This window comes from Hoplias malabaricus, chromosome 4 (genome assembly GCF_029633855.1).
Source record: "Hoplias malabaricus isolate fHopMal1 chromosome 4, fHopMal1.hap1, whole genome shotgun sequence".
Classification (NCBI taxonomy): domain Eukaryota; kingdom Metazoa; phylum Chordata; class Actinopteri; order Characiformes; family Erythrinidae; genus Hoplias; species Hoplias malabaricus.
Window position 1 is genome coordinate 3,193,144 of NC_089803.1, and position 23,163 is coordinate 3,216,306.

The 23,163-nt window shown below is 41.1% G+C and overlaps 2 protein-coding genes across 2 annotated transcripts; both read left to right on the forward strand.

Moving 5' to 3' along the window:
* Positions 1-1,275: 1,275 nt before the first annotated feature.
* On the forward strand, positions 1,276-14,796 carry slc9a1b (solute carrier family 9 member A1b). The gene is made up of 12 exons (XM_066667884.1): positions 1,276-1,564; positions 4,478-4,929; positions 5,024-5,274; positions 5,715-5,932; positions 6,264-6,466; positions 7,179-7,268; positions 8,299-8,369; positions 8,834-9,010; positions 10,229-10,331; positions 10,510-10,608; positions 11,953-12,025; positions 13,229-14,796. Exons 1-12 carry the CDS (start codon positions 1,297-1,299, stop codon positions 13,480-13,482), a joined length of 2,259 nt encoding a protein of 752 aa, XP_066523981.1. The 5' UTR covers positions 1,276-1,296; the 3' UTR covers positions 13,483-14,796.
* Positions 14,797-15,285: 489 nt separating this feature from the next.
* fabp10b (fatty acid binding protein 10b, liver basic) lies at positions 15,286-18,142 on the forward strand. The gene is made up of 4 exons (XM_066667455.1): positions 15,286-15,358; positions 16,456-16,628; positions 17,586-17,675; positions 18,092-18,142. The coding sequence occupies exons 1-4, from the start codon at positions 15,286-15,288 to the stop codon at positions 18,140-18,142; spliced, it is 387 nt and encodes a 128-aa protein (XP_066523552.1).
* The last annotated feature ends 5,021 nt before the right edge of the window (positions 18,143-23,163 follow it).

Consider the following 23,163-nt stretch of genomic DNA (forward strand, 5'->3'; position numbering starts at 1 on the left):
ATTGGATAAAAATTGGATGCCATGCGTTCTGAGTGCAGCAATGTCGCCCCCAGCTGGTCACTTTGGGTAAAGTGTCATTATCATATTCATGATGTAGTATTTGACCTTCACTCATTCATCTTCTGTGATGAGTGCCTCGTTGTCAGGGTGACAGTGAGTCTGGAGCCTGACTGTGGCAGGAACATGTGTGTGATCTGACTGATTTCAGGACACAACACCACATCTAAAGAAACGTGTTTCATTCAGACAGATACAGCAGATACGCCATTAATGAAATAAAATATACAATAAATATTAAAATCACTGTGTTACACATGTTTTCCAGGTTTGGAAAACTTACAGAAAAGTGTTGGACAGTCCTCAACTTTGGGCTTAAGTTACCTGACAGAGAAATCCTGTTTGTGTTCCTCTCCTCAGCCTAGTTTCCCCATAGAGACTTTAATAAAAACACCCTACACAAGTTTGAGACCTCACCGCTTTGAACAGCTCTGGTTCTGGCTCAGATTATAGCTGTGATATTGTGGTGTTTTTTTTTTTTAATTCAGTTCTTTTTCTTCTTCTTCTTCTTCTTCTTCTTATTATTATTATTATTATTGTCATTGTGATTATTATTGTTCTTGTGGTTACTATTTTTGTTTTTCATTTTTATTTTTGTGCATTCCAAAATTCTTTGAAAGAGTGTGAGAGGGTGTGTCTGTATGTGTGTGTGGGTCTGTGTGTGTGTGTGTGTGTGTGTGTGTGTGTGTGTGTGTGTGTGTGTGTGTGTGTGAGAGAGAGAGAGAGAGAGAGAGAGAGAGAGAGAGAGAGAGAGAGAGGAGCCCCTGCTCTGAGCAGAAAGGAAACTCTCTGAAACTGGACTGAAGTCATAAGCTCTGGGTGAATTCAGGAGTTGGAGCTGGTGTTTTTCTGGAGTTCTGATGTGTTTTTCTGGAGTTCTGAGGAAATTTCTGGACTTATGAATATATTTCTGGACTCAAGGATATATCTGGGTGGCTTTTGAAGGTTGAAAATGACTCTTTGGTGAGGTTGGTAGAAGCTGTAATTCTAAACCACACCCACAGGGTCGGTGTAACTCAGCTGTGTTTACCATTTACTCTACATTACAGAGGAGTCAAACTGATGTATTTACACATTCATTCATTTATTCATTCATTCAATCATTTTCTCTAACCACTTCATCTGGCTGAAGGCCGTGGTGGATCTGGAGCTCCGTCACGTGGACACTCTGGGTCTCAGTGTGTAAACACCAGCATTACAGTTGACTGGACAGTTACAGCTCTGTGTTTACAGCACAATATGGGACTGAGGTGGTGGTTATGGTCAGTTCTGCTGCTGTTGGCGTCCTGTTCTGTTTCTCCGGGCAGTGATGTTGGAGCTGTACATGATGGAGATTCGCAAACAGATACTTCAGAGACCCCTGGAGACAACCCAACACCAACAGAGCCCCCTGGACACTCTCAAACTCACAGCCGCATTTTCCCCTTTCTCAGTGTCCAGTTCAGTACCTTACAGGGACCCTTCGAGATCTCACTTTGGATCCTTCTGGCCTCTCTAATTAAACTGGGTGAGTGTGGAGGGGGTGTGGCTATGAGGGACAAGGGGAGGGGCTTCAGGTTTTATAAAACAGCACACTTAAAATGAATTATATATGTATTACATACATTTTTCTCAGATTAAACCCTGCCATTGAAAAAGCTGCAGATTGTGGTTCAGTGCTCTTATGTTGGTGACCTCTGAAAAAGACATCATCTAAAAGGCAATATATTTCACTCCAAAATTGGTCACAGTTATCACAGAACCTAGCTTCTGGACTTTTTTACTGGTAACAATCTTCAGAGTTACTTACTATTTCATCTCCTCATTGTGACACATGGTTGTCTTTTTAAAGTTACGTTGGTTACAGTCGAGGGAAGGTGATACCTTATGAGTGATGAAAATATGTGGCTAAATATTTGTGCACACCTCTTGTATCACCACAGAAAGAGTACTCTACCAGTGTCCTCAAAACTTTATTTGATACCTCTGAAAATTAAATAAAATACCATAGCTCTACTCTAGCATGACAACCACCTGGAAATGCCTTAGCAACCACATTAGATACATAAAAAACGCACTTATCCACACCAGAGCAGCCCACTAGGAAAATATTGAGTAGATTTGATACCACTTATTAACACATTAATAACAACCCAGCTACCACCTTACGTACCTTAGAAGCAGCTTTGCCTAGAGTCAGCAGTTCAACCATTTAGTAACACCCTAACCATCACCTGGGACACCTTAGCAACCACTTAGCAACAAAATAGTAACCACACAGAATACCTACCAAAAAGCATAGTAACCACAAATGCTGCTTTAAAGATCAAGTCGGACCTTGGAGGAAACTACCTCCTGACTCTTAAAAACAGTTTTGTGGTTCCCAGGACCACTTTTGGTAGGTACTTTGTGTGGTTACCATTTTGTTGTCTGGTGGTTTGTGTTGAAAAAAAAACTTTTTTATTATATCTTGTTAATATCAGCATATTCCGATGAGTGTTTCTGAACACACACACAGCACAACAACGTGTTCACACCACAAGTACAAGCTGCATATTAAATGAGATTTTACTGCTGATGGACTGCTCTGCTGGGTTTATGTCGCAAAGTTTGTGCTGCATTGAAAATTTTGATGTGTCCGACTTCTGAGGGGGTTCATGTGGCACTCTCTTTTCTGATAAAACTGACACTATTTGAGTGAAGCATCATTACCACCTTAAAACCCACAACAGCACTCTAACAACACTGAGAGGTGTACTCTCCCACTTAAAAACATTCATTCATTCATTATCTGTAACTGCTTATCCAGTTCAGGGTCCAGAGGTGGGTCCAGAGCCTACCTGGGTTAAATTAAAGCAGTTGTGTTTGTGTGTGTGTGTGTGTGTGTGTGTGTGTGTGTGTGTGTCTGTCTGTCTAAATACAAAATAGTGTTCCCATCATTTCCAGTGATTGTAATCATGGCAAACAGCCAGAGAACACACACAGACATCTGTAGAGTGTGATCATTTAACGTTCTGAGCTACAGAAGAATGTAGGGCACAGTAATACATTCTGATTACTGAGGTCTTTAAAGGAAGATATTACTCCTTTAAAAGCTCCTTAAAGTGGTCAGTTACACCCTGCAAGTGAAAGGCTCTTAAATCCAGTATTAGATGTAAGATTTAATCGATTTCATCAAGAAAAACAATATATAACTGAATGTTTTTCAGCCGATACATTAATTATCAGTCTAGGCCATTAATTATCAACACATTATTATTATTAATTATCAGTCTAATTCAATTCATACATTAAATACAGATTAATCAGTGTAATTAAGAGGTAAATAACAATATCTGAACAAACTGTAAAATCTTGTAATATCCTCCCAACAATCTCATAACGAGAAATATTAGAGATATTCACTGAAGTCATTTTCCTTCAGAAGGTCATTTGCCGGAGGGTAGTTTATATCACACTGCGCTTCGTTTAAAGTGTGTTATTTATAATTAAACTAAGCACAAAACTATGAACTCAGTATATCTTTCATACGGACACAACCTCAAGGGATACATAGTTCTAATATTATAAGCAAAATATCATTTCCACATTTATTATTCAAATATGCTTGTGTACAATTAGTTAAATATTTATTATCGTTATTATCATTATCATTATTATTATTATTATTATTATTATTATCATTATATTCTGCACATTTTAATATGCATTTATTTGTTATTTATTGAGTACTTACAGAAACTCTAATTAATGAATTATTTAGTAAATAAGAAGTTACTATTTTAGAATAGGAACAGAGACATGTACAAATGTGTGTGTGCGTGGTCGGTATGTGGGGTGTGCGTGTGCACGTGTCTGTGTCCTATCAGAGGTAACAGAGTGTGTGTGTGGTAGTTAGATCCCTCCACACAGGCTGAACTCCACCCTAACACACACACACACACACACACACACACACACAGAATGTAAACATACAACAACAACATTGTAACATGTAATACTAACTGTGCTCCTCCATAATGCTAATTTCCTGTAATTGTAGTCACTTTCATACAGTGACCCCTAGACACCTGGATGTGTCAGAGATTTTGAACTAAACTTGTTTTTAAAAGGAAGAAAACCCCTGCCCCATTTGGTGAAGTAAGACAGAGCCATTTGTAAATGTAATGTGACATGTATTTTAGAAAAGAAAAGAAAAGGCAAAAACAAATGTATAGCATTTGTGATTGTATTATATATATATATATACACATGGTTATTTATTATAGTTATTATTTACATTGTTTTCTATAAACTAAATTGGGTATCCATCCAGGCCCCTAGGTCTAATGTCTAATAGATTCCATAAGAAGAAAATGACTGATCTTCTACAAGCTTTAAAGAGGTCAACAAAGTTCTCTATTGTTTTAGTGAGTACCTGCAACCTCTCTCTCTCTCTCAGGGTTCCACATGCTCCCTGGGTTCTCCAGCGTGGTTCCTGAGAGCTGTGTTCTAATTGGGGTGGGGTTATTCGTGGGGGCTCTGATAAAACTACTGGGGGAGACCCTACGATTTCTGGACTCTAAGCTCTTCTTCCTGGTTCTGCTGCCACCCATCATCCTGGACGCCGGCTACTTCCTGCCACTGCGGCCCTTCTACGAGAACTTGGGCAGCATCATGGTCTTTGCGGTTCTAGGCACCTTGTGGAACACCATGTTCCTGGGCCTGGCTCTGTACGGCGTGTGTAAGGTGGCAGTGATTCGTGTGAACCTGCTGGATTGTCTCCTGTTCGGTTCCATCATTTCTGCAGTGGATCCTGTCTCTGTCCTCGCTGTCTTCGAGGAGATCCACATTAATGAGCTCCTGCACACCCTGGTCTTTGGAGAGTCACTCCTGAATGATGCTGTCACTGTGGTGAGTACAACACTGTGGTGGGCAGAGTTTGTGACTCTGTGTAAGATGACTCTAGTTGTGTTGTATTTTATTGTGTTGTTCGTTTGTTGTCCAGGTGCTGTATCACCTCTTTGAGGAGTTTGCGACTCTGGGTGAGGTGACTCTTGGTGATGTGGTCCTGGGAGTGTTGTGTTTCCTCATAGTGGCGTTGGGTGGGGTTTTGGTGGGGGCCGTATTTGGACTCCTGGCAGCCTTCACCTCTCGTTTCACCTCCCACACTCGCGTCATTGAGCCTCTGTTTGTCTTCCTCTACAGTTACATTGCCTACCTCTCTGCTGAGGGCTTTCACCTCTCTGGCATCATGGCGTGAGTCCACTTTACACTACAACCATGGCAGACAGACTGACAGAGAGATAGACAGAAAAGGCAAGGGATAGCTAGACAAGCAGGCAACATATATCTGGGCAGAGAAGTCAAGCTGAGACAAGCAGGTAAGATAGGTCTAGACAGACAAGGCAAGGAAAGGCTAAGCATGGTAAGACAGACAAGGCAAAGCAGACAACGCAAGTCAAGACAAGCAGCTAAGGTAAGGCAAACCAGGCCAAGACAAGATAAGGCAAGACAAAACAAGGTAAGGCAAGTGAATCAAGACAAAATGACATTCCAAAGCAAGTCAAGGCAGGCATGGCAAGGCAAGACATGGTAGATCCAGACAAGGCAGAATTTGCCTATATTTATTGTACCATGTTGACAGAAGGGCCACTTGATTTATTGAAGACAGCATTGTCCTGTCCCTCTTTCTGTAGGTTGATAGCATGTGGAGTGTTGATGCGTCCGTATGTGGAGGCCAACATTTCCCACAAGTCCTACACCACCATAAAGTACTTTCTGAAGATGTGGAGCAGCATGAGTGAGACGCTGATCTTCATCTTCCTCGGGGTGTCCACTGTGGATGGACTTCACCTCTGGAACTGGACGTTTGTCATCACCACCATCGTCCTCTGCCTTGTCTCACGCATCATTGGTGAGGATAACTTTCATAAAAATCACATCGCAATTAAGAAGAGAAAACCTAAAAAGATCCTGAGTGACAACATCTAGCACCTCTTTATCAACAACTTGGTTGTACCAAAGCATAGGGACCTCCTACCAAATATCAGGCAACCACCAGACATAGCTTAGCTACCACCTAGAAGCCCTAGCAACAATTTGGAGTACAAAAACCACATAGACTCTGCCTAAAATTTCATACAAACCAGCAAACTCAAAGTGATCAGGGTGTTTTAATGAGATATGTATCTGTGTAAATAAAGCAGTGTTGATCTTCTAATAAAGTGTTTAATTATGTTTATTAGGAGTGGTGGGGCTGACTTTCGTCATCAATAAGTTCCGTACAGTGAAGCTGACGGGTAAAGACCAGTTTATCCTGGCCTACAGTGGCCTGCGAGGGGCAATTGCCTTTTCTCTGGCCTTCCTTTTGTCTGATAAGCACTTCCCCATGAAGGACATGTTCCTGACTGCTGTCATCACTGTCGTCTTCTTCACCGTGTTTGTTCAGGTCAGTGTTTAAAAGATGATTACTACAGAGAGGCATCACAGAACAAGGTACTGTTTAAACATGATCCAAATCATTCTTTAACTTTATAAATCTGACCAACTGAACACATTTAACTTTCTATGAAAGTTCAGTTCTTAGAACTGATTTAATCAATCATTTTATTACAAAATCCCATTTCTAGAAAAACTGGAATGATGAGGAAAATGTAAACAAATACAAAATGACACGATGTGCAAATCATTTAAACACTGTATTTATTTGAAAATGGTACAAAGATTATGTTTTAAATGTTGACACTGATTAAGTTTATTGTTTAATTTGAATTTGATGCCAGCAACATATTCCAGAAATTTTATGACAGTGTGGTGTTTCCCTCTGAATAAAATTTAAATACTGCACTACTTTTAATAATATATGTTATTTTGACAATTATATACTGAATACATTTTATATCTGATTTTATAACTGAGTACTTCTATTTAATTTTTAAAATCAGTGAATAATCTAAAAATATCCTGAATCTTGTGACCTTTTACTCTATTAATGTTTCACAAATTAAACATTGATACGTGTGTTAATTCCTTAAAACATTTTTTTTTCACAATGCATGCAAACATGAGGAGACCATGAGAATACTCCAGTGTAAGGAACATGTCCCTAAGGTAACTGTATTTACAGTGTAAACAAACAGACTGTGGTCGTTTCTCTGCAGGGAATGACCATCCGTCCCCTAGTGGACCTTCTCGCTGTGAAGAAGAGGAAACGGACCAAGTTTACCATAAATGAAGAGATACACACCCAAGTGAGAAACTTACACCAGTAGCTTCACTGAGTAAAAATAACGGAACCTGTTATTGTTGTTTGTAATGTCAAAGAAGATCAAAATCAGTGCAACTTTATTACTCAGCAGATGCCAAGAGGAAATGGCATATAGGCCAGGAAATATATAAAATACATAAATTGACTTGCCGCAGGTCATGGGAGGGCTGTGTATGTTATCTTGTGAGAAAGGGTGAACACTGGTCAGTGTGTTCAGTGCAAGGTGATGTGACAGGTTTGATTGAGGCGTGATAATGGGAGCAGACAAATGGGACATTACATTTCCAAATTTGTGCATGCATTTATCATTTAGCAATAAATGACAGACCAGGAATACATAACAGAAGGCACTATATCTACAGCGGATAGTCCAGAGGTGATTAATATTTAGCATGCTAGAATTTTCACACACCACAGGTCAGTGCAATGCTCTTTATCTTCCAGGAAATATGGGAACTGAAGATCCAACTATGTGCCTCTGTTAACACCACGATACTGGACACAGTGACCTGAGCTCATGGGGTTGCTAAGTGGCCTTAGAGGACTGGCAAAATGAGACATGGTCTGATGAGTACTTATAATTCTCAGCTGATGGTTGGGTATGTGTTTGTGTTAGATCCCATGAAGCCATGGATCCCCAGGCATGCTGGTGGACCTTCAGCACCCTATATCCCATGGAAGCCAAATAATGCTACATTGACCTGCAGGATTTGCAGAAATGTATTGTCTGTCATGGCAACCACAATCATACCTCGTTCAAACTCTTATAATTCATATCACCTTGCCATGAGTGCACTGTCCAGGGTTCCACCACACTCACTAGAAAACACATCACGACTTATGCAGGTATGGACATTCCCAAGATGTCCACTAAAGGAATGCCACTTTATAATGAATTTACCCACAGGCTATCCCATGACTTTGGCCTGTTAGCTTATATTGCATACATTGCTATACACATATACAGTACAATATATACTGTATTGCTATACAATATTTCTGTTTTCCTGTAGTTTCTGGAGCATGTGCTGTTGGGAATAGAAGGAATTTGTGGTCAATATGGTCACCATCACTGGAAGGACAAGTAGGTAACCCACTGACATAAACGTAGCCTTGATCAGACAGACAGCTAATGTCTGACATTTATTTGTGTTTTTGTAATTGGTGTTTCAGAATGTGAGAGTAGTAGAATAGTTTGGATTAGATTTTCTCTTTGTTTTAGATCAGACAGGTTTAATGGAGATGGTCTGAAGCGCTTCAGAATGTGAGATTGTGATTTGAATTAGATATTCTATCTGTTTTAGATCAGACAGGTTTAATGGAGATGGTCTGAAGTGCTTCAGAATGTGAGAGTATGATTTTGATTAGATTTTCTCTTTATTTTAGATCAGACAGGTTTAATGGACAGTGTCTGGAGTGTTTCACAATGTGAGAGTGTGATTTTGATTAGATTTTCTTTTTGTTTTAGATCAGACAGGTTTAATACAGATGGTCTGAAGTGTTTCACAATGTGAGAATGTGATTTTGATAAGATTTTCTCTGTTTTAGATTGGACAGGTTTAACAGAGGTTACCTGAAGAGGTGGTTAATCGCTGGAGAACGGTCTCAGGAACCTCAGCTCATTTCTTTCTGTAATAAACTGGAGCTCGAGCAGGCGCTCCTAGTGGCCGAGCGTGGATCAGCAGCCAGACTGACCCCATCACTGCCCTCTAGTGCTTCACTGCTGTAAGTACTGACACTTAAATTACTCACAATATCATCACCATTCACTTGAAAACAGCACTGCAGCAGTATGGGTGAGACCTGCCCATATAAAGAGACTGGATTCTGTCACCTCAGTGACAGAATTTAATTAGATGAATGAGCTCGGACAGACACACAATGTAAAATGGGTGAGTGGATCAGACACAGCAGTGCTGCCTGAGTTTTTAAACCCTGTCCAATTCAAGTGATTTTTTCCTATAACACCTCTACAGCGAGGTGATTTTCTATGAGACACAAACCAAAATGTAAAAGTGATAGGGCTATAGTAATAGTTATAATGAGTTTAGTAAGTTTTATAAAGGAAAATTAGGTTATATGTAGGAGTGACAGTTTGGCAAAATCAAAAGTAAGATAAGACCTGTGTAAAAGTTGTGTATTGGATAGTTCCTTAGTTTACTGAACCTAAATCAGTAGAAACCATCAGAATCTTCATCTTTAAATGGGTTCTCGTTCAAACGCTTATTCTTCATGTTTTCATAGTTTTCATTTCCGGAGACACTTCCTGTGTCAGTATCTTCAGGTTCTGCATCTGTCTGGAATGTATTCCAGTTTTCCAACAACAACACTGAAACATAAACAAGCACATGACCTTCAGCCAATCAGAGCACACAGTTCTCACAGAGTGAGAGAGATAAAGGAGAGAACAAACTAACAGAAATAAACTAAAAGAAACAAAATAACAAAGACATACAAAAATAGAGAAATAAAGAGAGAGAAAGAAAGAGAGAGAGAGAGAGAGAGAGAGAGATAGATAGATAGAGAGATAGAGAGATAGATAGATAGATAGAGAGAGAGAGAGAGAGAGAGAGAGAGAGAAAGAGTGAAAAAGAGTGAAAAAGTGAATTAGCATCACTAGGGCTAATCTGATCTTATTTGTGACTCTAGCATTGACACTTTTATTCTGAAGAGTTTACTGTAATTGAATTAACACTAATGTAAGCTATCACTCTATAGCTAGCTAGCTCATTTAAACTGGTTAAGACAGCTTAACATCTGTCCAGAGGGAAGATTTGTAAGGTTTCAGCAAAACAACATCAGCAATTACAAAATAAGAAATAGAGGTTCTAACAATGTAGTAAATGTAGTTTACTCTGTTTTTTATATCTATTTGTTTGTTTGTGTGTTGTTTGTTTATTGGTTTTTGCTTATTTGTTTGTTTGTTTGTTGATTTTTTAACAGAGCCCAGTCTCATAGGCAGGGGAGAGCAGCAATGATTTCTAAAGAACGCGAAGAAGCAATACGGAAAATTCTCAGAAATAACTTGCAGAAAACCCAACAGAGGGTAAACAAACAATCACACACAAACACACACACACACACACACGCAAAGCTGCAGGAAGTCATAATGCAGCTGCTGTAGTGTCATCTCTTACACTGGTCTGAGTTCACTGTTTCAGTTTGAGTTGTAATGAAAGTCCATGTGCAACATCGACTGTGTGTGTGTGTGTTTGTGTGAGAAGCTCAGTTCCTATAGTCGACACACTCTAGGGTTGGAGGGTGAAGAATACGACTGGAATGAAGCAAAATTCAGAAGACAGAGAATAGAGATGGGGAGGAGGGTAAGAGGCACAAGAAACACCACCAAAATGTTATACCCCTCTGATAATATCCCCAGAGACTACCCCTCAGAGAATACACCTCAGAGACTACCCCTCAGAGAATACCCCTAACAGCCTACCGCTCAGAGTGTACCCCTTAGAGACTACTCCTCAGAGTATACCCTTCAGAGACTACCCCCCCGGAGACTACCCCCTCAGATACTACTGCTCAGCGACCATCCCTCACAGACTATCCCTCAGAGAATACCCCTCAGAGACTACCCCCCAGAGACTACCCCCTCAGATACTACTGCTCAGAGACTATCCCTCAGAAACTACCCTCCAGAGACTATGCCTCAGAGACTACCCCTCAGAGACTATCCCCTCAGAGACTACCCCCCCCAGAGACTATCCCCTCAGATACTACCGCTCAGAGACTACCCCTCAGAGACTACCCCTCAGAGACTACTCCTCAGAGACTATCCCTCAGAGACTACCCCTCAGAGACTATCCCTCAGAGACTACTGCTCAGAGACTACCCCCCAGAGACTATCCCACGGAGACTATCCCTCAGAGACTACCCCCCCAGAGACTATTCCTCAGAGACTATCCCTCAGAGACTACCCCTCAGAGACTACCCCTCAGAAACTATGCCTCAGAGACTACCCCTCAGAGACTACCCCTCAGAGACTATCCCTCAGAGACTACCCCCCCCAGAGACTATCCCCTCAGATACTACCGCTCAGAGACTACCCCTCAGAGACTACCCCTCAGAGACTACTCCTCAGAGACTATCCCTCAGAGACTACCCCTCAGAGACTATCCCTCAGAGACTACTGCTCAGAGACTACCCCCCAGAGACTATCCCACGGAGACTATCCCTCAGAGACTACCCCCCCAGAGACTATTCCTCAGAGACTATCCCTCAGAGACTACCCCTCAGAGACTACCCCTCAGAAACTATGCCTCAGAGACTACCCCTCAGAGACTACCCCTCAGAGACTATCCCTCAGAGACTACCCCCCCAGAGACTATTCCTCAGAGACTATCCCTCAGAGACTACCCCTCAGAGACTATGCCTCAGAGACTCCTCCTCCGAGACTATCCCTCAGAGACTACCCCTCAGAGACTACCCCTCAGAGACTATCCCTCAGAGACTATCCCTCAGAGACTATCCCTCAGAGACTACCCCTCAGAGAATAACCCTCAGAGACTATCCCTCGGAGAATTCCCCTCAGAGAATATCTGAGATTATGCCTCTCAGATTATTCTGCTCAGATGCATCATCTTATACCACACAGATAATACCCTAACAGTAATGTATATGTGTGTGTGTGTGTGTGTGTGTGTGTGTGTGTGTTTCAGATGAGTCACTATCTGACTGTTCCAGCTGATGTTCAGGACTCTTCCACACTGAGGAGAACAGAGTTTGAGTCCGGTAAAGAAAACAAAACACTGCAAATTATCTGTTTACAAACTGTAATTCCAATTTGGGACTCTTATTAAATGTGCAATTGAAACTGAAATCTGTTTATTCACTTCAGCCTTCATCTAATTGACAAAAGGACAAAGAAAAGATATTCAGTGCTGTCTGTGATTAAATTAATTCTGTTTGTTAAATATGAACAAATCTGATCACTCATATAAAACCTTGCTGGGACTAGGGTGACTTTAGCAATAGTGACAGTTTTGCGAGTGGAATTTTGGCCCATAGTTTTTTCTGTAAACAAGACTTCAGAGTTCAACAGTCCATGGTCACTGTTACCTGATTCTCCTCGTCATGGTGACCATAGAAGACTACCTATGAAGAAATGATGTTGGAGCACACACAGAATGAGGGCTGACATCATCCTTCTGAATTCCTGGTTTGTGGCAAAAATTGTGGCAGCACACATCTCTCCAAAATACTTCTGCATAAACAAATCTGCAGACACCCAGCATGGGCAGTGATGCCCTACCCCATGCCCTCACAGATGCTTATTTTTGCACTTTTCAATGCTAAAAATCTTGATGGTTTGTTTAATCTTTGGAATGTACATTTGGGTATAAATTTTACACTGTTTTTGACCCATTCTGATTACTTCAGGCACAGAAAATGTGCCTGTGTTTCTACACAAAACGAATATAATTGTCCTCATTGTGTAAAAGTTTCAGGATTCATTTCTTGATGCAGGTGTGGACAGTGTGCAGCGACAGTGGTTTTCTAAATTTCTCCTGAACCCATATGTCTGTGTCCATCACAGCACAATCCATTCAGCAGCGGCTTACACCCTTGGCCTTTACACTAAACACCCGTTTATAGTGTTGTTTTTACAGAAAACTGGGACCTGAATTTTCTATTCATTTTTTACTAAGTTTGCTCCGTCCCAACTTCTCATGTGTTGAAGGCATTAAGTTCTATATTTTTTTGTATATTAACAAACAGGAGTAAGATTTTTATTGAAAACACTGAAAATCTTTTCTTTTAAAGGTTTAAGTAAATTACCAGCTTTTGTAGAAATGCAGTTTGTATCAGTTTATTTATTCATTCATGTATTTACTTTATTCCTTTATACATAAATATTGTTAAATTATTGATGTACACCAAGAAGACAGAGATTTTTTCAGAATAATTTATAGTTTTTACGTGTTTTTCTCCCAGTCGGCCAGATGATCATGTCTGATCCCAGAGCAGAACCTGCTCTCAGCATGGAACTGGTACTAGACTCAGTTGAGCGAGTGAATGAAGTGCCACAGGCTCTAGGGGGCGCTCGTAAGACTCAGAGGATGAAAGATCGTAAACTCAGTGTGAGTTTCTTTCTGGACATGGACCAGCAGAAACCCATTCGCTGTGTGAGTGACTGTGCTCCCAAGAAAATGAATGAGGAAAAGGAGGAACACAGGGAGAGAGTGTAAAACACTACATTCCCCTCTGCAGTCTGCACTATTACCATATAAGGACTTCCAGGTCCTAGTGCACTTTAGCCCCACCCATTTATCCAGCCTCAGGTTAGCCCTGACCATTCAGTCCCCAACAGTTTAGCCCAGCTCTTTCTATTTACAGCAGGTTAGACACACCTTTCTAATAAACAGCAGGTTAGCCCCGCCCTTTCACTTTACAACAGGTTAGCCCCATCCTTTCAGTCTATATGAGGTTATCCCCACCCTTTACGTTTATATCAGATTAGCCCCGCCTTTAAGTCTACCTCAGGTTAGCCCTACCCTTTCAGTCTACATCAGATTAGCTCCACCCTTTCAGTCTACATCAGATTAGCCCTGTCTTTTCAGTCTACATCAGGTTAGCCCCATCCTTTCAGTCTACATCAGATTAGCCTTGTCTTTTAAGTCTACATCAGGTTAGCTCCACCCTTTCAGTCTACATTGGATTAGCCCTGTCCTTTAAGTCTACATCAGGTTAGCCCCACCCTTTCAGTCTACATCAGATTAGTCATGTCCTTTAGGTCTACATCAGGCTAGCCCCACCCTTTCAGTCTACATCAGGTTAGCCCCACACTTTCAGTCTACATTGGATTAGCCCTGTCCTTTAAGTTTACATCAGGTTAGCACCACCCTTTCAGTCTACATCAGATTAGCCATGTCCTTTAGGTCTACATCAGGCTAGCCCCACCCTTTCAGTCTACATCAGGTTAGCCCCACACTTTCAGTCTACATTGGATTAGCCCTGTTTTTTAAGTCTATATCAGGTTAGCCCCACCCTTTCAGTCTACATTGGATTAGCCCTGTCCTTTAAGTCTACATCAGGTTAGCCCCACCCTTTCAGTCTACATCAGATTAGCACTGTCCTTTAAGTCTACATCAGGTTAGCCCCAACATTTCAGTCTACATCAGATTAGCCCCGCCCTTTTAGTCTATGATGAGGCACATATGTTTAGTTCCTTCTTCTAGTGGAGAACCCAAACACTGTCCATTGTCCTTTATCCCTTCACTCACTGTCACAGCATTCAACAGATAACAATGAACTCTGTAAGCATCAGTCTTAATAATGTCCTGTGTTTTGTAAACAATGATCTTATTATTTAATAATCCATGTGTCATAGGCTCTGAATATTTCATAACAGAGTCATATGGAGTTATCTGATGTGATTTTAAACATATATAAACATATAAACACTTTACACTCTCTAAACACTCTGCAGACAGTAAATGACCTGTGAATTACCATGAAGTGCTATTCAGTTTTCTATTTAATAACAAAGTGTTTTTATTAATAATAATAATTATGTACGTTATATGTATTACTATTTTTATTAAATGTATCGTTATGTTTCTTCTGTTCCAAATAAATGTAAAGAATGAATGAATATTTTCACTACATTTTATTTGAAGTAAACATGTCTCCACACACACACACGCGCACACACACACACGCTCGCGTGCCCAGCACCACTACATATGTTTAACTCCACAGTGTTGACAGCAGAAAAGAGGATAATATAAAGTGTACTGTACATACAGGAATAGACTAAACGTAAAACAGTGATGGTCGTTAAGTTTGGGGTTTGGAGCCGAGTCTTGTTGCAGAGACACAGCTGAGCTGATGAAACAGGAGAGTCCCCACGGAGCCAATTAAACACACTCATCGTAACACATCACTCTCAGAAACCCCACTGTGGCCAGAGCAGTGTTTACTGCCCTCACATCTCTCCCAGAGACAGTATCTCATCTCTCAGAGAGTGTGGACGCTGAGACGAGGACAGGATGGCTGTGGACTTCAGTGGAACCTGGGAGCTGTATGAGCAGACTGATCCTGAGGAGTTCCTCAAAGCTGTCGGTGAGTTCTTCCCACAGCTCTGTGTTAGACCTGCTTTACACTCAGCTACACTTACAGAGGGGTTTCCAATAAAGTGGCCACAAGGTAGGGGTTTCTTTATTGGTTAAATGAACAAATGTTTAAATTTTTAAAGGTTTAATTCTAAAACAAAGTCTAATATAGAAAATTGCATTGTATAAAATTAAACAAACGGCACAGTGGTGCAGCAGGTAGTGTCACAGTCACACAGCTCCAGGGTCCTGGAGGTTGTGGGTTCGATTCCTGTTCTGGGTGACTGTCTGTGAGGAGTGTGGTGTGTTCTCCCTGTGTCTGCGTGGGTTTCCTCCGGGTGACTGTCTGTGAGTAGTGTGGTGTGTTCTCCCTGTGTCTGCGTGGGTTTCCTCCGGGTGACTGTCTGTGAGAAGTGTGGTGTGTTCTCCCTGTGTCTGCGTGGGTTTCCTCCGGGTGACTGTCTGTGAGGAGTGTGGTGCGTTCTCCCTGTGTCTGCGTGGGTTTCCTCCGGGTGACTGTCTGTGAGAAGTGTGGTGTGTTCCCCCTGTGTCTGTGTGGGTTTCCTCCGGGTGCTCCGGTTTCCTTCCACGCTCCAAAAACACACATTGGTAGGTGGATTGGAGACTCAAAGTGTCTGTAGGTGTGAGTGAATATGCGTGTGTGTCGCCCTGTGAAGGACTGGCGCCCCCTCCAGGGTGTGTTCCTACCTTGTGCACAGTGATTCCAGGTAGGCTCCGGACCCACCGCGAACATGAACTGTATAAGGGTTACAGACAATGAATTAATTAATGAATAATTAAGACTTAGATATTTTACAACCAGCAGAGACAGAATAATGTAAATGGTATTTAAACCCTGAGATTATTAATTATTAACATTTATTACAACATTATTATTTTATTGTAATTTTGATGTCTATATTTATCATTAAATTATAAATCATACATTTGTTAAATAACAGTAATCATTTTTAAATTGTACCAGCGTTATGGTAATAACTAAGATCATTATCATTGTTCATTACATTTCAGATATTTAAATATTCGGTACTGAATTTGACGAGTGTAACGAGTGAAATAAAGTGTTAAAATGAGATGTTGTTCCAGATGCTCCAGATATGATGAAGAAGATGATGAAGGACGCTAAACCCGTCACCATCATCAAACAAAATGGAGACCACTTCGAAATATCAGTGAAGACCCCACTCCGCACAAACACCAATAGCTTCAGCATCGGACAGGAGGCTGAGTTCTGCACCTTCAATGGAGCTAAGTGTAAAGTGAGTAACACACACACACACACACACTCCTGTTATTTGTACTGAACACTAGAACTCTGCTCGTCAGTGTGTGTTTATATTTGCTGAAGTGTATCTGAATTGCCAGTACACTGTTTTAATGGAGCAGTCTGTAATGCTGACACCAAGTGTTCTGAATGGGAAGCTTGGTTAGGTTGCCAGATTGAGGAAAACTAAACATACATAATACAAGTTTAAGAACGTTGGACCGTAACAGCTAAAAAGAATGTGCCATATTCAACATATTTACACAGAAAAGAGCTCATCATTTCACTAAATCGCTTCCAAATGCTGGAGAAAACTAAACAATGAACGAATAGCCACCATCTTCTCTGCATTTACAAGCCTTTACTTTTATGAAATGCTCTAGACAGAGCTGTTATATATTTATGTTGGTCTTCATATAAAATGCTTAATCCTTACACCTTACTACCGCTCACTTTCTTTATGTAAAAACACACAAGCTGTGGCGTTAACTCCTTTAATCTATACATAGGCGTCTGTACTTCTATATTTATTTCAGAAGTGACTTGACACACAGCCAGTGTTTCCTCTCGTTTTACTCCATCTCTGCTCGTGGAGGTTTTTAGAAGAGTGCTGAGGCTTAGGTAAAATCTAACATTATCTCTGTTCACTTGGTCCCTCAATGGCTGAAGGACACTACATTTCAGTAACTAGCAACCCGGTGGGTTTGGACTGTACTGTGATTGGAGGACTGGCACTTCTCAAAGAGGAAATACTTCCTCAGCACCGCTCTCAGGGATTCCAGGACTTCAACTCAAACTGTTTCCATAATCTATGATCACACACCCTGCTTTTTTTAATGTTTTAATATCTGTTGATGTCTCTGTGTTCAGGTCACTAGGTGATGGCTCGTCTGTGTGTGTGTGTTTGTGTGTGTTGTTTATGTACTGATCTCCTTTGTGATCACCTCTCCAGGCGACGGCTCAAATGGTTGATGGGAGGGTTATTATAGAGACCGAAAAACTCAGCCACACTCGGGAGATACAGGGGGACGACATGGTGGAGGTCAGGATCACTCCGTTCTCTTTTACCGTGTTACACTTATTCATTATCTTCAGAATTTAGCCCTGAACCCACTGGAGTTTCACTACGAACCCATAGCTCTGGTGTAGATACATGCCCTGAAGGAAACAGTGCTCCAGTGTATCAGTGTTTCTACACAGATACTGAATTATACATAACATTCACCAACACCAGAACAGACCTGGCTCCTTCCACTGTTTAGATCATGATCAGCTTGATCCTAGTAGAGTACGTCACGTCATAGAAAACATTAGCCTCATAATTCCAGTGTGAAACTGTAAGTGTTTGAAATATGAAATGGGAAATGGATCAATTTAATCATTCAAAGAGATGTTTAAGTGTTTTAATTATCTAGTTTTAAATGGATTCTGTAATTCTCTCTCTCTCTCTCTCTCCAGACTCTCAAAGCTGGATCTGCGACTCTAGTGAGGAAAAGCAGAAGAGCTTGATCCTAAATTCTCCTTATGGATTATAAATAACATATAACTTTATCTTATGGAGAACTCTATAGACTTAGTATCTCAAACTAATCTTGTTCAGGGAATAAAGGGTTAAAGTAGATATTGTCTGTTTGATGTCGTGGTGTGTGCAGATAACGGTATGGAGTCACTACACTTCCTGAAAGGCAGGAGGGGGCCAGTGCAGGGCTTGGTGTGAGATTCAGGGGCACCACACGACAACAACATAAAGCCCACAATAACAAACAGGGGATTTTAATAAACAAATATTTAAAAATCCCACTTTAAAATGATTACTTCACAAATCATAAAAACAAATCACCAGACCCACCACCGCACTGAACTGGATACAGTGCTTAGACAAGACAGGACCTCTATGATGAGGTCAATTTTCAAAGTTATTTTAAAAAGTAAGCCATTATATTTGACATAATGTTTTGTGATAAAAAGGTTATTGTGAGGCAAAGTTACCATTCTGTGAATATTTTATAAAAAATAAAAGCCCATTATAATAAGATACTAAATTCATGGTTGGGGGGAATATCTGTCAATATTACAATATACTACATTTATATTTGAGAAGACAATGGCAATATTTTGACAAAGTAACTATGTCCAGGTGCTGTGTCTGCTTTTAGAGAGCTTCTTCTTTCAGACATAATTCTGGGGCAATAGGTCATTTATGGGCCTTAGCCAATCATTAAAGAGTATCTATTCTGAGATTAATAATAACATTTAGAGAAAATGAGTCATATTGTCGAGACACTAAGGCACTTTTCTGATTAAATCTATTAGATATAAGATGTTTTAGGTGAATATTCAGTGGCAGGTGATTTCCTCAGGATCCAGTCTGGACTTTAGCTTCATTGATATTTCATTTGTGTTTAAGTGGTTCATAATTAATAAAAAATATTTGTATAAAACAATTAAATACAAATTTACTTAAACTCTCCAGTTTGTTCTGACTGCACCCAGTGTGTGTTCAGATTTCACAAAATGAATTCAGGAAATGAATTAAAGTTCAGCATTTTGAAGGTCAAATTTAAGTCTGAGAATGAAACGAAGACTGAATGATCGTTTGAAAAGTTCTTCCAGGTTTCGGTGAAATTTGAATTTAAACGTAGTCTATTAATTTATAATCCACACCTTTCTTTTAGAATGCACATATTCACTGTTATATCGCCCTGAACATACATTTACAGCATAAAGAACAAATCTGAAATTTAGGGATGTTTTGTTTTTATTAAATATTTAATTACAATTAACTTTGTTGCATTTCCATTAATTCATTTTTTATGAAATGTTAACACTTTATGAAGAGTATGATTTTTTTCCCCCCACATTATGTCCAAAAGGTTAAACATGGAGATAAAAGGCTTTGTTTCAACAAAAACAATGTAATCTTTAACTGATGTTAAAAGACAGCACATGATGAATGCATTGGTTTATTTGTTTATTACAGTTTATAAATAAATTGTTGAGCCCCTTGTCCCTAGGGAATGTATTATTGTTAATCATTAATTGTTTGCTAAAGAATATACAAATTAAAGACTTTTACTGTGAAGTACAGCAGTTCCTGTCCTGTTTCATAATAATAATAATAATAATAATAATATTTCTGAGTTTATTTGTGGCTGATAAATGACAGACAATAAATGTAATAATTATTAATGTATCGCAGAACCCATATTTATTTTATGAATATATTATATTAATATTCATACATCTGAGATGTGTACAAAAGTTCATTACACAGTCACTTCCTCCACATTCAGACCGGGCCCAGAGCGCCGCCCACTGGACACTCCCACAGAGCACAGTGGCTCTGACAGGGTGAGGACTTTAATGTGTCTTTGAAATGTCTCTGATGTTTTTCTGCCAGTTCTTTGATGGTGTTTGTGTTTTTCTCTCTGCTTTCGCAGACATTCCTCTAATATTCCTCTTACTTTTGTCTGATGTTTCTTTGATGTTCTGGGAAGGTTCTCGGGAGGAGCCAATCTACGGTGACACTGAGAGTCGTATTGTCAGATTTTCTCCAGATCAGAGCTTAATGATGGGTAAGAGGACTTTTATTATGTTTTTACATCATGCTCAGTGGGAAATTCTTACAGAATACCTTTCAGCTTTTTGATCTGAATTCTCAAAACTGAGTGATGATCATTTGAAATCATATTCATTCATTTCAAGGCTGAAGTACCTTCACGTGTTCTTTATTAAAGATGATTCTGTGCAAATGAAAGACATCAGTGTCTTTGAGGATTCTCTCTGAAAACGGCTCTACAAACATTAAGGGTTCAGCTATAATCATGAGACAAAGAACCCATTAGAAATTAAAGTTATTATCATATTATATCAGAGTCAAATCTTTATAAGATCACGTTAATCCATTTCTAGAGCGTTGTATGTGTTGGAAATGATTTATACAAATTATCTGCCACTTTTTCTTGGTCTAAGGCTTTAAGCCACATTGCTCAGTCCTGCTCCTGCTCTGAACATTGACTGTCCCAACCACACCTGATACCACTAGTGCACTGATTAACAAACGCTTAGCGCAGAGGGAACACCTCGTCCTGCGGGGCAGTGGCACTTCAGGGACAGGACTGAGAGCAAGGCTTTAATTCAAGCAAAAACACACATAGAAACAGTTTAAATATTTATTCAAATAATTTTATTGACTAATCTTATAATGAAATATATAAAATATTGTCAGTAGATTTAACAATTTCATTGTTGTTTGGATAAAATTATTTGCCATGTGTCACTGCTGTAAAAATACAAGTCATGAGATAATGCAAATTCCTGGTATTCTTCAAACTTTCAGGTGATGAAAACATATGCTGGCCAAGCTGCCATCACCATCCATATAATCTCTGTAGAAAAGCATGAAATGAAATCAGGAGGCCCTGGAGCAGCTGCACATGAGCCTAAGGTCACCCAGTGGCAGCAGTCCACCAGAGTGGGATCAGTCCCCACAGCATAACACTCCATTTTTCCTCTGGTTTTTTTTAACAGTCTGATTTGAATTATGTTCTGCCTCATGGACTATTTTTTGCAGTATTAAGGTCAGATCAGTAATTATTAAGATGTACACTTTGTTGACTCATGTTGAAGTCTGTTGGCAGTTCTAAGGTTTCTTCTGTAGGATAAACACTAGAATTGTGTTTCATATGTGTTTCACAAAATCTCCACAGTGTGGTTTCCAGCTTAATTTATTATAAACCCTCACGCCTAAAAATGTCACAAACAAAAAAAAAACAAAAAACAAACAAACAGATTTTGCTTTAAATTTCAGGGGAAATGATCCATAGAACTGTCTGTGAGAAGTGTGGTGTGTTCTCCCTGTGTCTGCGTGGGTTTCCTCCGGGTGACTGTCTGTGAGGAGTGTGGTGTGTTCTCCCTGTGTCTGCACGGGTTTCCTCTGGTTGACTGTCTGTGAGGAGTGTGGTGTGTTCTCTCTGTGTCTGCGTGGGTTTCCTCCGGGTGACTGTCTGTGAGGAGTGTGGTGTGTTCTCCCTGTGTCTGCGTGGGTTTCCTCCGGGTGACTGTCTGTGAGGAGTGTGGTGTGTTCTCCCTGTGTCTGCACGGGTTTCCTCTGGTTGACTGTCTGTGAGGAGTGTGGTGTGTTCTCTCTGTGTCTGTGTGGGTTTCCTCTGGGTGACTGTCTGTGAGGAGTGTGGTGTGTTCTCCCTGTGTCTGTGTGGGTTTCCTCCGGGTGACTGTCTGTGAGGAGTGTGGTGAGTTCTCCCTGTGTCTGTGTGGGTTTCCTCCGGGTGACTGTCTGTGAGGAGTGTGGTGTGTTCTCCCTGTGTCTGTGTGGGTTTCCTCCGGGTGACTGTCTGTGAGGAGTGTGGTGTGTTCTCCCTGTGTCTGCGTGGGTTTCCTCCGGGTGACTGTCTGTGAGGAGTGTGGTGTGTTCTCCCTGTGTCTGCACGGGTTTCCTCTGGTTGACTGTCTGTGAGGAGTGTGGTGTGTTCTCTCTGTGTCTGTGTGGGTTTCCTCTGGGTGACTGTCTGTGAGGAGTGTGGTGTGTTCTCCCTGTGTCTGCACGGGTTTCCTCTGGTTGACTGTCTGTGAGGAGTGTGGTGTGTTCTCTCTGTGTCTGTGTGGGTTTCCTCCGGGTGACTGTCTGTGAGGAGTGTGGTGTGTTCTCCCTGTGTCTGTGTGGGTTTCCTCCGGGTGACTGTCTGTGAGGAGTGTGGTGTGCTCTCCCTGTGTCTGCACGGGTTTCCTCCGGGTGACTGTCTGTGAGGAGTGTGGTGTGTTCTCCCTGTGTCTGCGTGGGTTTCCTCTGGTTGACTGTCTGTGAGGAGTGTGGTGTGTTCTCTCTGTGTCCGTGTGGGTTTCCTCCGGGTGACTGTCTGTGAGGAGTGTGGTGTGTTCTCCCTGTGTCTGCGTGGGTTTCCTCCGGGTGACTGTCTGTGAGGAGTGTGGTGTGTTCTCCCTGTGTCTGTGTGGGTTTCCTCTGGTTGACTGTCTGTGAGGAGTGTGGTGTGTTCTCTCTGTGTCTGCGTGGGTTTCCTCTGGTTGACTGTCTGTGAGGAGTGTGGTGTGTTCTCTCTGTGTCTGCGTGGGTTTCCTCTGGTTGACTGTCTGTGAGGAGTGTGGTGTGTTCTCTCTGTGTCTGTGTGGGTTTCCTCCGGGTGACTGTCTGTGAGGAGTGTGGTGTGTTCTCCCTGTGTCTGTGTGGGTTTCCTCCGGGTGACTGTCTGTGAGGAGTGTGGTGTGTTCTCTCTGTGTCTGCGTGGGTTTCCTCTGGTTGACTGTCTGTGAGGAGTGTGGTGTGTTCTCCCTGTGTCTGTGTGGGTTTCCTCCGGGTGACTGTCTGTGAGGAGTGTGGTGTGTTCTCCCTGTGTCTGCGTGGGTTTCCTCTGGTTGACTGTCTGTGAGGAGTGTGGTGTGTTCTCTCTGTGTCTGCGTGGGTTTCCTCTGGTTGACTGTCTGTGAGGAGTGTGGTGTGTTCTCTCTGTGTCTGTGTGGGTTTCCTCCGGGTGACTGTCTGTGAGGAGTGTGGT